The 17,387-nt window shown below is 45.7% G+C and overlaps 1 protein-coding gene and 1 long non-coding RNA gene across 2 annotated transcripts in view; one reads left to right on the forward strand and one right to left on the reverse strand.

Moving 5' to 3' along the window:
* Nucleotides 1-7,568, forward strand: part of KCTD2 (potassium channel tetramerization domain containing 2) — a 15,539-nt gene extending 7,971 nt beyond the window's left edge. The window contains exons 4-6 of the mRNA XM_077854174.1: nt 797-892; nt 3,654-3,779; nt 4,699-7,568. Of these exons, the coding sequence (XP_077710300.1) occupies nt 797-892; nt 3,654-3,779; nt 4,699-4,728 (252 nt within the window). The 3' untranslated portion in view covers nt 4,729-7,568. The remainder of the gene's footprint in view (nt 1-796; nt 893-3,653; nt 3,780-4,698) is intronic.
* The window catches only part of LOC144287002 (uncharacterized), a 21,836-nt gene extending 5,078 nt beyond the window's left edge, over nt 1-16,758 (reverse strand). The window contains exons 1-2 of the long non-coding RNA XR_013354934.1: nt 14,511-16,758; nt 14,210-14,359 (exon numbers count right to left, since the gene is read on the reverse strand). This is a non-coding gene — a long non-coding RNA (uncharacterized LOC144287002). The remainder of the gene's footprint in view (nt 1-14,209; nt 14,360-14,510) is intronic.
* Nucleotides 16,759-17,387: the final 629 nt, after the last annotated feature.

Here is a 17,387-nt window from a genome sequence, read left to right on the forward strand (position 1 = left end):
CTGAACCCCAATGTTGGGGGTTTTTAAGGATGCTTCATTATGTAAGCACAACTAAGTAGGTTAAATCCTTGGCTGTTGGTGATCGAATTCAGCCTTCACCCCCTCTCCCTCACACCAAGGTCAGCAGGTAGGACTGGATGTTCTAACCCTGTTGGTGCTTGGTTTTTCTAGGGACAGGTTGTTAACACAAAAAAGGCACTTATATCGATCAAGAAATTCCAATGTTTTAGGAATTCTGTGCTAGAAACCAGGAACAAAGACCAAATACTTTTAGTGAGCACTTTTGTAATAGGAATGCTACCATGTAACACGGAAACACTTTCAGGTACTGTCAGCAGAGGGAAAAGTAGTTTGAACATTGGTATATTGTGGGATTCCTATTTAATATATTATTCCCATAATAAGGTATCACTCTGTTAAACCAAAGTACGGTCTACATTTTCAGCATATATGTCAGATATGAATAACTTAAGAGGATGCTTTCTTGTCCAAAGTAAAATTACTTTGTTTTCTACTCCAGGAAATAGATGAAATCTAAACACATAATTCATTTTTCTGAACTTCAGAATTATTTTACCTACTAATTCATAGCCTTGAGCCTGCCTTTCTTTGTTTGTTTGTATAAGTTTATGTTGAAAAATGACTGCTGCTTATAAGAGGGGCTTGTGTGTGGCTGTCTAGAAAAAAGTCCAAGCAAACTCCTTTTCAGTGTTCATTCTTGGAAAGAGCCGCACCAGGGCAACTGTAAACTGTTGTGTCCTTGAAATCGTTCTTCAAAGTCTGTTGGTTGTTGCAGGGCCCTGTGAAGCATGTGTACAGAGTCCTGCAGTGCCAGGAAGAGGAGCTGACACAGATGGTCTCCACTATGTCTGATGGTTGGAAATTCGAACAGGTATGTTTCCGAAGTGGCAGCCACCATGGCGCCTCAGCGCAGGAGGCCACACGCCTCAAATCATCACCGCCTGTAGACAGCTAATAACCCCAGGGGTTCGTAGGGCCAGGTGCGAACCTGTTCAGAAACATGGGAAGGAGCCACTTGGCGTGGATTATTTGCTCAGTTTTACAGATTGAGTTGGGGAGAATTCGGAATAGTATCATGTCTCCCGGCTTCCCATCCAAGTTTCGATTTGATTATTGTACCCAGAGGGAGCCAGCCAGCATGCCTAGGCTTGAAAGTGCCTCTCTGGTTTTTTTTCTCCTTCAGAGGGATTCCTTTCAAAAGCACCCAGTTGACACATTCCAGAATAAGCACCTAAAGAGGGCTAGGATTCAGCAACAGTCCTTCCTTTCCTTCCCCCAGGGTGAGGATGCGAACATATACATAACCCATCCCGAAAAACATGAACAGATGTAATGCGAAAGGAGTCAGACGTGATGAGAAGTGTGGCTTGGCCGTTTCCCATCAGTCTGTGCATTTCTGTTTTTTGAGCTTTGTACTGTGGCAGAAGTATCCAAACAAAGCCACGCAGTCAGAATCGTAATGTTTTCTTCCATTAGGTGGCAGAATTGTGTTTGCCACGGGGAGGCTGGACTTGAACAGAATGAGTATGTTACAGTTTTGTGTGGATCATGCCTCTTTTTATGCAGAGTTGAAGTTATGCAGAGTTGAAGAGTCTGTTGAATAGTCCCCATAAACTCATCTTCTCAAATAGCCGCTGTGCTTCCCATTAAGAGCATTGTGCTAAAGATTGAACATACAAGTGTCTGTCTTCAGAGCCAGTACAGGATCATTCCTCATACTTACCTGCACTGCCGACTCCATTCAGCCTGCGTATGCCACCCTAGTTCTTAGGTGGGGACTGCAAAAAGTTGCCATGCTTCCACTCCATAAGTATTTTCCCCAACATGTCTTTTTTTGTCCCCCAGAGATTTTAAGTAATCTCTACGCCCAATATGGGGCTCAAATTCATGACTCCAAAATCAAGAGTTGCACGCTCCTCCTGCTGACTGAGCCAGCCAGGCATCCCTCCCTGATATAAATCTTAAGCAAAGAATAATTTTTTTAAAGACTTTATTTATTTATTTATGAGAGACACACAGAGAGAGAGAGAGAGAGAGAGAGGCAGAGACACAGGCAGAGGGAGAAGCAGGCTCCATGCAGGGAGCCTGATGTGGGACTCCATCCCAGAACTCCAGGATCATGCCCTGGGCCTAAGGCAGGCGCTAAACCGCTGAGCCACCCAGGAATCCCCTGCAAAGAATATTATTTTAAATGTTTTAAGTATTCTTTATGAAACCAGTGAATAATTTTGGCTTTTTTTCTCATCTTGTTAATGTTCTGGGGGTGGGCAAGGCACATCCCTACTAGCTCTTTCTTTCTTTCTTTCTTTCTTTCTTTCTTTCTTTCTTTCTTTCTTTCTTTCTTTCTTTCTTTTTTTTTTTTAAGATTTATTTATTCATGAGAGACACAGAGAGAGAGGGGCAGAGACACAGGCAGAGGGAGAAGCAGGCTCCAATGTGGAACTCGATCCCGGATCCTGGGATCACGCCCTGAGCCAAAGGCAGATGCTCAGCCACTGAGCCACCCAGGCGTCTCCATACTAGCTCTGTTATATAGATGAGGAAGGAAAAGGCACAGGGAGGCAGAGGGGCCCAAAGCCCATTCACAGAGCACATCAGTCATGTTCTTCTGACTTGACGCCCTGTTGTGCTTACCCAGATGACCTTACCCTTGGGCTCCCGTTTTTCCCTGTGCATGTATATTTCCAATTTAGAACTTTAAAATTTTTTTTAATTTTTTAAAATTAATTAATTAATTTTTTTTAGTATTTTCTTTATTTATTCATGAGAGACACACAGAGAGAAGGGCAGAGACACAGGCAGAGGGTGAAGCAGGCTCCATGCAGGGAGCGATGCAGGACTCGATCCCAGAACCCCAGGATCACACCCTGGGATGAAGGCGGCACTAAACCTCTGAGCCACCCAGGGATCCCCTAGGATTTTTTTATTTATTTTTTTATTTATTTTTTTATTTATTTTTGCGAGAGAGTGCACATGAGCCAGGGGAGGGGCAGAGGGAGAAGCCGTCTCCCTGCTGAGCAGGGAGCTCAATGTAGGATTCAATTCCAGGACCCCGAGATCATGACCGAGCCACAGGCAGATGCTTAACTGACTGAGCCACCCAGGTGCCCCTCTTATTTAGAATTAAATCCTGAATTCAATTTGCTGAAAAGGTTAAAAGACCCAGCAGCATATGGCTTATGGTAACTCTCCAGTGATTCACTCGGTGCTTTCCAGAGCCTTCTGAGTACCAGTCTCCCATCTAGGACTTCCGCCTAAAGATGAGCCAGCTCCGTGTAGGTGTTTGGCTGCAGCCAGTGTCCGTTCTCATTCACAGAAACACTCCCTTTCACCTCAGCGTTTTGCTAGCAGGAATATGATCGTGTTAATCCTAGCTGCTGCCTTTGGGATTGTTTCAAGTGCTTGGGTGCGGAGACCATGGCAGAGCCCAGACTTTGCTTCTCTGGGGAAGACTTGCTGAGGACGCGCTGGCAAGTGACTGAGATCCCGTGGTCCCCTGGGGCCACGATGGTCCCAGAGCGTCATTGTCCATGAGAGGCAAAACTACAAATTGGGTCAGGAGGAGGGCTGGGTTTGGTGGTGTTTCAGTCAGTACTGGAAAGTGACTGTTGATCGTGTTTTTGTTCTGTCAGCTAATCAGCATTGGCTCTTCCTATAACTACGGAAATGAGGATCAGGCCGAATTCCTTTGTGTCGTCTCCAGAGAACTAAATAACTCTACCAATGGCATCGTCATAGAGCCCAGTGAGAAGGCAAAGGTAAGGAAGCACCTCACCATCGGCCTGTTGCGGAGGCCTCCTAACTCTGGGAAATGGACAAGGGGAGGTGGGTGGGGGGTTGGGGCAACCAGGTGACAGGCACTGACGGGGGCACTAGATGGGATGAGCACTGGGTGATACGCTATTATATGTTGGCAAATCGAACTCCAATTAAAAAAAAAAAAAGATCAAACAAACAAAAAAAAGCGCCTCACCAGAATTAGGTCTCCGTCCTGTTTGTTCCCCGCCCCTCAGGGAGCTTTGCCTGAATTGTTTGATTTGTTGCTCGTGGTTTCCTCCCTTTCCTTCTAAAGCTAGCTTTCCATTTTGCCTTCGTTTTGGTCTTTGTCGTCATTTACATCAGGATTTATGGAGCAGTGACAGTTAGGAGGCAGGCGCTGAAATAGCATAGACTTTACCTACCCTGTCAAATCCACAAAACAATCGTATTGCCACTAATTCCTCCAACATGAGAATCCTGAAACTCAAAATTGGAAAATATTTTGTGCTTATCCTTCGAAACCGTTCTTTTCTTTTTTTTTTTTTTTTCTGCCTCAAGAGAAAAGGTATTGGGTTACCTTTGTGACCTCCCCACCCTAAGTTACCAGGAAATCATACACTGTTACCTCACACACACACTCCCAAGTCAGCAGCACATGGTGTGTCTGAACCGTTTCCTTTACTGTGGGAGAAGTGGTCCAATAGCATGTAAACTTGGGGCCCCACGGTGTTTAGCAAGAGTCTTTTACAACTGAAGGGCTTCGGGGGAGGTCTGGGCTGCAGCCCTGCCTTGCCTCCTGGGATAATGAGGATTGTGCTGCTCATCCTCGCCGGGGTCCCTTGGGAAGCAGCCTCAGCCTAAAAGCAAGTCTGCTCCAAAGTCCGAGCCTCAACCCTCTCCCCAATCTTCCACTTGCAGATTCTTCAGGAGAGAGGATCTCGGATGTAAAGGGCAGATCCTTAACCATTAGGAGAGCAACCGGCAGAGCACCTCGTGAAGTTAAATCCTGCTGTACAGTAACCGAGCTACTGCAAAGCAAAGCTGAGCCTGGCCCCCCAGTGGAGAAGTGTTCTGGTCAAAACCAAAGGAACCCCTGCCCCCACCCACAGGAACCTGAAGACAGAAGCAACTTCTGGCTGCGAATACCTTTTCAGAAACCTGCTTTTGTTTTCTTAGCCAGTGTTATCAATCTTTACAGCCGCAGCTGGGCTGGGTTCCCAGTGGGAGCCCTTATGGGCATCTGGGGGAAGGGAAGAGGAAGGCCTAGCTCCTCGTACATGCCCTCACTTCAGAGGAGCTGGAGCACGTGTAAGAGGATCGTCCCTAAGCTGTGCCATGTTTTTGCCTGAGCGCCACGTTGGACGTTGGCAGCTGCTCTGTAACACTATGTTTCCCCTCCTTCTGTGCACCCCAAATTAATGTGCAGCAGATGCCAAGAATGATAGCTTCAGTCTGTCAGACCGAATTGGGGTTTTGATAAAGGATAGAGTTGCCAGGATACCCCCACTCCTGCAAACAAAACCTCTGAGGAAGGGGACGATGGCATGTCCTTGGTTGTGGGTGGAGGTTGGGGATCCTGCTCTGGGTTTGGGGCACTCAGCTGCTCCCATGTTCATCCTTGCCTCATTTGCCTCCAGCAGCCCAGACCTTCCAGTAGCTTGCTTTCTCCCCAAGAGGAGGTTTGAGGCAGGCAGCCTCCTGCCCTCGGCCACGCAGACAGATGGGAGCTTCAGGTAGTTGGTCCGCAGCCTTCACTCCACCTCCGTCGGCCCATCTTCCTTCTCTGACTTTTTAAACTGGACCTAAGACTAAAGGGACTTGGGATCCTCTGATGGCTTGGGGTGGGGATAGCATTTCTTTGAAAGTTGCCAAGTGTGTTATGTTGTAGTATCCAAAAGTGTTGTTATCTCTGTGATTGTCTCTTGGAAATGCCTTGACTGGACATTCAGTATTTGTTTGTGTCTCTTCTTGGTTCCTAACCTTGGCAGATTTGCCCGGCAGGTGTGTCAGTGACCCCACACCATCCCCAGTAGAGTGTGTTTGCTGGGCAGTCTGAGGACAACCCTCACCCCTTAGCATCACTTCCTTCTTCAGAGTGCCATGTCATCAAGAATCAAACGCTTGTTTGACTGAAGGGGCAGTCAAGCCCTCCTCTGGGCTGGGCCCACAGAGCTTGTGTCTGGATCGTCTCTCTGAACTTTTGAGTGTTGGTGAGCAGTCATTGAATGCAAAGGGCCAGAGAATCCTTATTTTTCCCTAGATGACTTTCCTAGTATGGGCAAATGGCCCAGAGAAGGGGAAGGTGCCATGGTACACTCCATCTGTAACAGCCACTCATGCCAGTCACTCCTGGTTTCCTTCACAGCTTAGGTTCTCTCTGCTTCACAGCTCAGCTGCTTACTAGGTGGGTCTGGGGCTGTAATTTTTGGAAATGACTTACAGACTGTGCCAAATGTCCTCCGAGCTTGTGACCTGCCCGTGTGCAGATGGTGTGACTCTTCTCCAGGATTCTCACTTTGACCTTCTCTCTCTATGCATACAGCAGGATAGAAATGTGTGTAGGGATGTCTGCTGATAACGTGTGTATGTACACACCAGCGAAAGCACATGTGTTGACACTGGCACCTCAACTACGGCCCATGCCCATGATTTCTACAACTGTAAAATGATAGAGGAACTTCAACCTGCAATAAAAGCAGTCACCTTTCAAAAAGGTCCAGGCATCATCCTGTCCTCTTTCAGAAAAAAACAAGATTGAGCATGTCAAGGAAAAGCTACTCTCACCAGAATAGGACAGAGGACTCTAGAAGAGGGGCTCCTTGGCCAGTTCAAAAAAGTGACGTTTGACTCAGAGGAGGGAAAACAGCTTCATTTGGGGCTTGGAGCCCAATCAGATTTGCTTGCCCAGGGCATACCTGACGATCGGCCTGTGCTCCCAAATCTGCACGAAGGAGTGAAGCAAGGTGGGCCAGAGGGTGGAGGAGGGCAAGCCCCTCAGAAACACATGGTTACTCATTTCTCTTTTCAGAGTCCCACAGTGGATCCTATAGAAAGACTGAGCCCCTGACTGAGCGCTCTGAGAAACAAACAGAAGTGACATTTCTGTTCTAGAGGGCTGGCTTTACTGAGGATTCCCTCCTCATGGCAACCCAATGACGATTGTTCCAGGGCTCCTGAATCTGAGGATGATTCATTTCTTAAGGTTTCTGGAAAAGTATTCATCCCAGCCCTTTATGAACCGAGTCAGTATTTTTTCCTGAAAGCCCTCTTCCCCCTGGGAGAGTCTGGCTGATGACTTCGGAGAGAGGTCTGGCCATCGATTTGGGGGTGTCACATGGCCAGTGACCCACATTCTCTCCAACTGCCCAGTGCTGCCAGGAGAGTGTCTTCCTTCTTTGTTCTGTGCCCAGGCCTGAGGCCGCAGGCGATACAGGCCCAGCTCATGAAGCAGCCTGGCCTCTCCTAGGAGAGGCCACAATAGTGCGCTTCTGTCTTTCCCTGAGAACCTGCTTTCTCCTTGGCAGCAAGGCACGGCCCAACCTCCTCTAGAGTGACTTCATTTCTGCAGTCTTAACTGATCTCAGGGGTGTCAGCGAGGTGTAGGGGAGGTAGGGACAGAGATGCTGGGGGAGTAAGGCCAAGAAGACACCCACACCCTCCAGCATGGCCTTTGACCCAGAGGTGAGGGACCATGCCTGTCACTTGTGGGTGCCGTTTGTTATTGTTTGTGTATTTAACTAAAGTCTGAAATGCTGTGACTTTTTTTGTCAATAAAGACATGAAACAAACTTCTGAATCTCCTTGGTTTCCCATCACTACTGATGATTCTCCAACTCTTCTCAGGAGATGACTTTCACTAAACCTTTTCTACCAGGGCTTCTTATAAAGTTATTTCTCCTGCTGAAGCTGCCTGAGAGGGTGCTGGGCCTTCCTCCTCAGGACCAGGAAAATGGTGAGAAACAGGAGGTGGGGACAGATGGGCTACCCACCAGGGAGCTGGGATGGGAAAGGGAAAAAGGATGAGGCCGTTTTTAAGGGAAAAGAGGTCTTCCTGGAAGAATGTGGCCAGGAGCCCATTTTCTCTGCATGGTAGAGAAAGGAATAAACGTGAGACAAGTAACCAGCAAGCTAAGCATCGGTCACTTGGACCAGGCAGGGTGTGGGACCCTTGGAAGGTGTTAGATCGTCCCCTCCCGTGGGCTGCTTACAGTGAGGAGACACTACACACAAAGGTAGCAAACAAGGTATGTGTTTTTTAAAGATTTTATCCATTTATTCATGAGAGAGACAGAGAGAGAGAGGCGGAGACACAAGGGAGAAGCAGTTTCCACACAGGGAGCCCGACGTGGGACTAGATCCCAGATTCCCAGGATCACGCCCTGGGCTGAAGGTGGTGCTAAACCACTGAGCCACCCGGACTGCCCAGGTATGTGTTTGTATCATCGGCCAGGGTCCAGTGGCAGACAGACCACAGCAGTTGTTAACGGGTGGTAAGAGGAGGGAAGGGCTCTGAGGGACACAGATGTCACAGACGTAGTGACTGCCGGATGGACATAGTTCTTGCTCCTGGGGCAGGAGAGCTAAGAGAAGAGGTCAGGACTATTAAAATGTAGAGGTTGGGAGCGCCTGGGTGGCTCAGTGGTTGAGCATCTGCCTTTGACTCAGGTCGTGATCCTGGGGTCCTAGGATCGAGTCCCACGTGGGGCTCCTTGTGGGGAGCCTGCTTCTCCCTCCATCTCTGTCTCTGCTCTGTCTCTCTCTGTGTCTCTCATGAATAGATAAGATCTTAAAGTGTAGAGTCTTGGAGGAGGGGCCTTGTGCAGGAGATGTGCCATCTCCGGGGGCTCAGTGAGGCTGCCTCTAGGACCACACTTCTGGGACCAGGCTATCGCTGTCAGCGAGAAGCTGTGTTGCTGTGGTTCTCTAGTAACAGGAAGGAGCATGTCCCTTCTTTTTTGCCTCTAGCCTTACAGTCTCCCTCTCATGTTTCCCCACAAGTGAACCTGCCCAGGGATGGGCTGGTGAAAGCGAACTGCACTTGGCAGCTTCGCAGCTCCAGCAGCACGGTGCAGAGTCCAGAGGATGGATTGGGGCTGGAGGTAATAACAGCCAGCTCTCCCACCTTGACTGCTCAGCACCCATACATGAGCTTCTATGCATATTTGAACATACAACAGTAAAAAAGCTTTATGCTTCTACATAACACGATAACAGCTACTCTACACAGAGGTGATCTTGCCCTCTCCCCAGCGTGAAACACGTGCCAACAGACTGTTCCCAGGTCACATCTATTTCTGGGCTGGGTTAACTACTCAAATTGGCTTGATGGTGAGACAACACCTAGCTTGTGACCGGCAGTTCAGGCCACATGATCACTTGACCCATGGTTAGTTAGGTACCTGGTTCTCAAAAGGAGACAAGTTAGCTGCAAAAGAAGGCATGGATATTTTCCCAAACCCTGCAGTTTGGCATGGCAATTCTCCAGTCAGGGCTAGCTGGAGGCTCCATACAGCGTCAGCATTTGCAATAGATCATTTGAGTATTGCCTGAATCTGCTCAGTCATAAAGCCCAGGTGATAGCCCAGAATGAAATGTTTATTTTTTTTTTAAGATTTTATTTATTCATGAGAGACACACACAGAGAGAGAGAGAGAGAGGCAGAGACACAGGCAGAGGAAGAAGCAGGCTCCATGCAGGGAGCCTGACGTGGGACTCGGTCCTGGGTCCCCAGGATCACACCTCGGGCTGAAGGCAGCACTAAATCACTGGGCCACCGGGGCTGCCCTGAATGAAATGTTTAATAAGAATAACACCACACAGGGACACCTGGTTGGCTCAGCGGTTTGGCGCCTGCCTTCAGCCCAGGGTGTGATCCTGGAGTCTCGGGATTGAGTCCCATGTCGGGCTCCTTGCATGGAGCCTACTTCTCCTTCTGCCTGTGTCTCTGCCTGTGTGTGTGTGTGTGTGTGTGTGTGTGTGTGTGTGTGTGTCATGAATGAATAAATAAAATCTTAAAAAAAAATAAAAGAAAAGAATAGTACCACACAGGGACACTCCTGGATTCCCGGATGGAGTCCCACGTCGGGCTCCTTGCGTGAAGCCTGGTTCTCCTCCCTCTGCCTGTGTGTCTTTACCTCTCTTTCTATGTCTCTCATGAATAAATAAATAAAATCTTTATACCAAAAAAAAAAAAAAAAAAGGATCACACCACACATATTTTCATCACTAAAGCTTTCCCTTAGAGTGAACTATAACTCCATTAAGCCAGTTTAATTCCTTGATGAGTTTTCTATACAGTGCAATTAAATTGCTTCTCTGTTTTCTATTTTCATTTTCATTTTTACTTTAAAATATTTTTATTAAGATCATTGTTTTCCATGAAATTTTATGGTGGAAATTTAACTCAACACAACAAATTCTAGTTCTTGCTCTTGCAAGCTGTAGCTTTTGCCCTTGTGGGCTTTCTTTTGTGGCTATTACCTCATCCGTGTTTATCTTCCTCAAGTCAAACTTGACAGTTCAGAATCTAAGTCTCATATCTAAATGTGTATATTTTCAGCTGATGTCATTTTTCTGTTAATGATTTCTAACAATATACAACATGGAGAGAAGATTGTGTGTGTATGTGTGTTAAGATTTTATTTATTTGAGAGAGAACAAGCAGAAGAGAGAAGAAGAGACAAGCAGACTCCCCAAAGAGTGGGGATTCCCTCGTGGGGCTCAACCCCAGGACCCTGAGATCATGACCTGAGCCAAAGTCAGATGCTTAACCAACTGAGCCACCCAGGTCCCCCCACCCTTTTCAAGCGGAATTTATCAAAAGGCTTTTTTTTTTTTTAAAGCGACTCTATGTGCAAGGTGGGACTTGAACTCATGACCCTGAGATCAAGAGTTGCATGCTCTACTGACTGAATCAGCCAGGCATCCCAGATTGTGTATATGTCTTAGCTTCCCTGGAAGGAAATTGTGACCAAGTACCCTTACATTTTTCTGGATCATTCCTTATGTGCAAGGCCAGGCTTTTGCTTCTGCTCACATTTCATTCTGATAACTTTGCACATGCACCATCTACACAATTGGCAAATCAAAGAGCACAACATCCTCAAAATATGTCCTGCTTTGTTCAGTTGTGATGGATAGCTGGTAAGTACATATTTGAAAAAGGAGGATTAGAAGTCTTCAGAGAGTTCTTGAACTAGACCCTGAGGTTGGAGAAGGTGCAGGAAGTTGGTTGGCAGAATGATGGTTAGCCTATCACCTACAGCTAGTACTGCTCAGGTCTATCACCTCTATCACAGGGATAGAGTAGACATCCACTTATTTTCTGTGATTTGCTGCACAACCACTGCATGCCCAGAACTGCAGTAGGCACTGATGACCAAAGCTGAGTCATGGAGGCCTGCAGAACACTGAGTGGGAGAGGAAACTGCTGGAGGCAGGAGGGATATAGCCAAGCAGTTGCTCTAATGGCCAGGGAATCTTTAGAACCTAGGCAGAGGCAGAGGGATGAAAATCTCCAGCTGGAATCAAGCCCCATTGAGATACTTAGAAAGCATCCTCTTTCAAGAACCACTACAAATCCTGGGGCACAGGATACCTGTGTGGCTCAGTGGTTGAGCATCTGCCTTCAGCTCAGGGCATGATCCCAGAATCCCATGGTAGAGTCCTGCACTGGGCTCCCTGCATGGACCCTGCTTCTCCCTCTGTGTCTCTGCCTCTCTCTGTGTGTCTCTCATGAATAAATAAATAAAATCTTAAAAAAAAAAAAATCCCAGGGCATCTGAGTGGCTCAGTTGGTTAAGCATCTCTTTTTTTTTTTTTTTTTTTATGATAGTCATACAGAGAGAGAGAGAGAGAGAGAAAGAGGCAGAGACACAACACAGGCAGAGGGAGAAGCAGGCTCCATGCACCAGGAGCCCGACGTGGGATTTGATCCCGGGTCTCCAGGATCGCGCCCTGGGCCAAAGGCAGGCACCCTGGGCCAAAGGCAGGCGCCAAACCGCTGCGCCACCCAGGGATCCCAAGCATCTGACTCTTGATCTCAGTTTGGGTCTTGATCTCAGGGTCATGAGTTCAAGCCCTGAATTGGGCTCCACACTGGGCATGGAGCCTATCTAGAAAAAAAAAAAAAAAAGGAATCACAAATCCTAAGCAGGAGAAATAAAACACACATTTTTTTTTTAAACACACATATTATAATAAAACTGAGGGCAGCCCCAGTGGTTCAGCAGTTTAGTGCCACCTTCAGCCCAGGGAGTGATCCTGGAGACCTGTGATGGAGTCCATGCCGGATTCCCTGCTTGGAGCCTGCTTCTCCCTCTGCCTCTCTCTCTCTCTCTCTCTCTCTCTCTCTCTCCTCTCTCTGTCTCTCATGAATAAATAAATAAAATCTTAGAAAAAGAAAACAAACATGGAGAAAATCTAAAAGCCACCAGAAGTAGAGAGGGAAGTTCCTTTCAAAGGAGCCACAGTAAGACTTACAGCCAAGTTCTCAATAGAAAAATATAAACCGGGGATCCCTGGGTGGCTCAGCAGTTTAGTGCCTGCTTTTGGCCCAGGGCATGATCCTGGAGTCCCAGGATCAAGTCCCGTGTTGGGCCACCTGCATGGAGCCTGCTTCTCCCTCTGCCTGTGTCTCTGCCTCTCTCTCTCTCTCTCTCTCTCTCTCTCTCTCAATCTCTCATGAATAAATAAATAAATAAATCTTTAAAAAAAAAAGAGAAGAAAAATATAAAGCAGTACACAGTGGAATTAAATCTCCCAAGCACCGAAAGAAAATAGCTGCCAACCTAGAATTCTATACTCAGTAGAAATATACTTCAGTATTAAAGACGATATAAAGGCATCTTTATATCAAAAGTATTTGTTGGGTCACCTGGGTCGCTCAGCAGTTGAGCATCTGCCTTTGGCTCAGGGCATGATCCTAGGGTGCAGGGATGGAGTCCCCACATCAGGCTCCTTGCAGGGAGTCTGCTTCTCCCTCTGCCTATGTCTCTGTCTTTGTGTCTCTCATGAATAAATAACGAAAATCTTAAAAAAAAAAAAAAAAAAAGCATGTCACTTGCAGACCTTGTACTGAAGGAAATACTAAAAATTGTTCTTCAGGGGGTGTCTGGTTGGCTCAGTTAGAAAAGCATGTGACTCTTGATCTCAGAATTGTGAGTTCAAGCCCCACATTGAGTGTAGAAATTACTTTTTTAAAAATTAAAAATAGGGGGATCCCTGGGTGGCTCAGTGGTTTAGCACCTGCCTTTGGCCCAGAGCATGATCCTGGAGTCCTGGGATCGAGTCCTACGTTGGACTTCTGCATGGAGCCTCCTTCTCCCTCTGCCTGTGTCTCTGCCTCTCTCTCTCTCTCTCTCTCTCTCTCTCTGTGTGTGTGTGTGTCTCATGAATAAATAAATAAAATCTCTAAAAAATTTTTTAAATAAATAAATAAGTAGGGGCAGCTGGGTGGCTCAGTTGATTAGGCATTTGACTTCGGCTCAGGTCATGATCTCAAGGTTCTGGAATCAACCCCAGTCAGGCTCCACCCTCAGCAGGGAATCTGCTTCTCCCTTTCCCTATTCCTCTGCCCCTCCCCCTGCTCAAGCTCTCTTTCTTTCTCTTTTTCACATAAATAAATAAAATATTTAAAATAAATAAATAGGTGTGCCTGGGTGGTTGGTTAAGCATCTGCCTTTGGCTTGGGTCATGATCCCAGGATCCTGGGATCAAGCCTCACATCAGGCTCCCTGCTCAGTGGGGGAGCCTACTTCTCCCTTTCCCTCTCCTGCTCCCCCTGCTTGTGCACACTTGCTCTCTCTCTGTCAAATGGATAAATAAAATATTTAAAATAAATAAATATATTCTAAGGGTTTGCCTTATATCTAAGAAAAGATAAAAATAATGCTTTATATTAGACTGACAAGGCATACATTCACGTTACAATTTCTCAGGTAACTACCTAAAAAATAATAATTAAAAAGCTATAGGGGTGGGCAGCCGGGGTGGCTCAGTAGTTTAGCGCCGCCTTCAGCCCAGAGCGTGATCCTGGAGACCCCGGATGGAGTCCCACGTCGGGCTCCCTGCATGGTTGCTGGTTCTCCCTCTGCCTTGTGTCTCTGCCTCTCTCTCTCTCTGTCTCTCATGAATAAATAAATAAAATCTTAAAAAAAAACAAAAACACAAAACCCCCTGCTCAGTGGCCAGTCAGCTTCATTCTCTCCTCTGCCCTTCCCACCTCTCTGTTAAATAAATAATAAAATCTTCTATAAATAAATTTAAAAATACCTATAACCAGGGTGCCTGGCTAGCTTAGTCAGTAGAAGATGTGGCTCTCAAACTTGCATAGAGCTTACCAAAAAAGAGGGAGGGATAAAAAAGTATAACCACCAAGATAATAGGAAGGAAAAAACTGAATAATAAAAAACAGTAATGGGGGGGATACCTGGGTGGCTCAGCGGTTTAGCGCCTGCCTTTGGCCCAGGGTGCGATCCTGAAGGCCCCAGGATCGAGTCCCACGTCGGGCTCCCTGCATGGAGCCTGCTTCTCCCTCTGCCTCCTGTGTCTTTGCCTCTCTCTCTCTCTCTCTCTGTGTCTATCGTGAATAAATAAATAAAATCTTAAAAAAAAAAAAACAGTAATGGTAAAACCACAATTCAGCAGAAAAACAATGATTATAAATTTGTGTATATCTAATGATCTAGCCCCAAAACTAATAGAAGTAAAAGGAGAAATAGGCAGGGTACCTGGGTGGCTTAGTCAGCTAAGCATCTGATTCTTGATTTCAGCTCAGATCATGTTCCCAGGATCCTGGGATCGAGCCCTGTACTCAGCACAGAGTCTGCTTATCTCTCTTCCTCCCCCTCTGTATCTCCCCTGTGCTCTCTAAAACAAATAAATAAATCTAAAAATAATAATAATAAAGGGGGAAAGTATTTAACAAAGGAAGAAAGGCTAAAAATCATTATATAAACATCTCAAGAACTTAGAACAGCAAGTTCAACCCAAGAAAGTAACAGGAAAGAAATAATAAAGAAAGCAAAAATCAAAGAAATGGAAAACAAACCCACAATACAAACTCAAAACCAAGAGCTGATTCTTTAGAAAGATTAGTAAAATGGACAAACTCTGAATGATTAGACTCATCAAGAAAAAAAATACAAATTGTATCTGGAATGTAAAAAGGAGACACAAATACACACCCCCCACACTTTATAATGATTATAAGTGCCTTATATAAGGTAGATACCCAAAGGAATTGAAATCAGGGACTCAGATATCTATGCACCCGTGTTCACAGCATTATCCATGATAACCAAAAGGCAGAAGCAACCCAAGTGTCCAACAACAGATGAACAAACAAAATGTGGTATAGTGGAATATTATCCAGCCATAAACAGGAATTCTGATACATGGTATAACATGGATGAACCTTGAAAACATTAAGTGAAATAAGACTCAAAAGGACAACTATCATATGATTTCAGTCATACAAAATAAGCAAATTCATAAAGATAGAAAGTTAAGTTATTTGGGCGGGAGGGAGGGGGCAGAGGAATTATTGCTTAAGGGTTACAAAATTTCTGTTAAGGGTGATGAAAAATTTTTAGATGTAGATCACTATTTATATGACTATATCACTATTTATAGATCACTATACATTGTGAATATACTTAATACCCACTGAATTGTACACAAAAGTGGTTAAGGTGCAAGTTTTGTATTAGAGTAATAATTATAAGTGGATGTTATGAACAACTTTACACCAAAAGAATTTGAAAATTTAGATAAAATGGACAAATTACTAGGAAAGCACCACTTAGCAAAATGGATACAAGAACGAACAGACAATATGAATAATTCTAAATCTCTAAGAGATACTGAGTATTTAATTAATAACCCTTCCACAAAAAACACTCAGGGCCTTGGTGGCTTTGCCACCAAATTCTGCCATACATTCAAGGAAGAAATAATATCAATCTTAATCTTTCAAATAAGTGATAAAGAACACTCCTGAACTCAGTTTATGAAGCTAGCATACCTTAACACCAAAACTTGACAAGGCATTACATCAAAGGAAGATTCCAGGCCAATTTCTCTCATGAACGCAGAATCAAAAATCCTAAGACAATATTAACAAATTGAATCCAGGGGATCCCTGGGTGGCTCAGGGGTTTAGCGCCGCCTTCAGCCCAGGGCATGATCCTGGGGTCCCCGGGATGAAGTCCCACGTCGGGCTCCCTGGATGGGGCCTGCTTCTCCCTCTGCCTGTGTCTCTGCCTCTCTCTCTGTGTGTGTATCTCTCATGAATAAATAAATAAAATCTTTTTTTAAAAAATTGAATCCAGCTTATATAAAAAGCATAACACGTGGGCAGCCAGAGTGGCTCAGCGGTTTAGCACCGCCTTTGGCTCGGAGCGTGATCCCCAGGATCGAGTCCAGCGTCGGGCTTCCTGCGTGGGGCCTGATTCTCCCTCTGCCTGTGTCTCTGCCTCTCTCTCTCTCCTTCTGTGTCTCTCATGAATAAATAAAATGTTAAAAAAAAAAAAAAAAAGCATAACACGTCACAAACAACTAGAGTTCATTCCAGAATGCAAGGTTGGTTAGAAGAATGAAAATCAGTAAGTATAAAATTGCCACATTAGCAGAATAAAAGAGGCAATGCTTATGATCATTTCAAAAGATGCAGAGGAAGAATTAGATAAAAGTCAATATCCAGGGATCTCTGGGTGGCTCAGCAGTTTGGCGCCTGCCTTTGGACCAGGACATGATCCTGGAGTCCCAGGATCAAGTTGCACATCGGGCTCCCTGCATGGAGCCTGCTTCTCCCTCTGCCTGTGTCTCTGCCTCTGTCTCTCTCTCTCTCTCATGAATAAATAAATAAAGTCTTTAAAAAAAAAAAAAGTCAATATCCATTCCAGGTATACACTTAGCAAACCAGGAAGAAAAAGGGAGTCTGCATAATCAGATACAGTTCTCTACAGTAAACCTAGAGCAGGGATCCCTGGGTGGTGCAGCGGTTTAGCGCCTGCCTTTGGCCCAGGGCACGATCCTGGAGACCCGGGATCGAATCCCATGTCGGGCTCCCGGTGCATGGAGCCTGCTTCTCCCTCTGCCTGTGTCTCTGCCTCTCTCTCTCTCTGTGTGTGACTATCATAAATAAATAAAAATTAAAAAAAAAAAAAACCTAGGGCAGACATCACACTTAATGGAAAAATGTTGAAAATTTTTCCTCTGAGATGGGAAAATGAGAAAGGAATGCCTTCTCACTCCATTTCTTTTTTTTTTTTTTAAGATTTTATTTATTTATTCATGAGAGACACACAGAGAGAGAGAGGCAGAGACACAGGCAGAGGGAGAAGCAGGCTCCATGCAGGGAGCCCGACATGGGACTCGATCCCAGGACTCCAGGACCACACCCTGGGCTGAAGGCAGGCACTAAACCACTGAGCCATCCAGGGATCCCCTCCCTCTATTTCTATACAACAAACAGGGCTACGTTAGGGTATTGGAGCAAGACAGTGATCTACTGCCAGTTTTCAGGGCATTTGTCCTGTTGGATGGGGGACGGAATGGGAAACGGAAACTGACAAAGAAGCAATTATAGAGCCATGACAATCTCC

This window comes from Canis aureus, chromosome 16 (assembly GCF_053574225.1).
Source record: "Canis aureus isolate CA01 chromosome 16, VMU_Caureus_v.1.0, whole genome shotgun sequence".
NCBI lineage: Eukaryota > Metazoa > Chordata > Mammalia > Carnivora > Canidae > Canis > Canis aureus.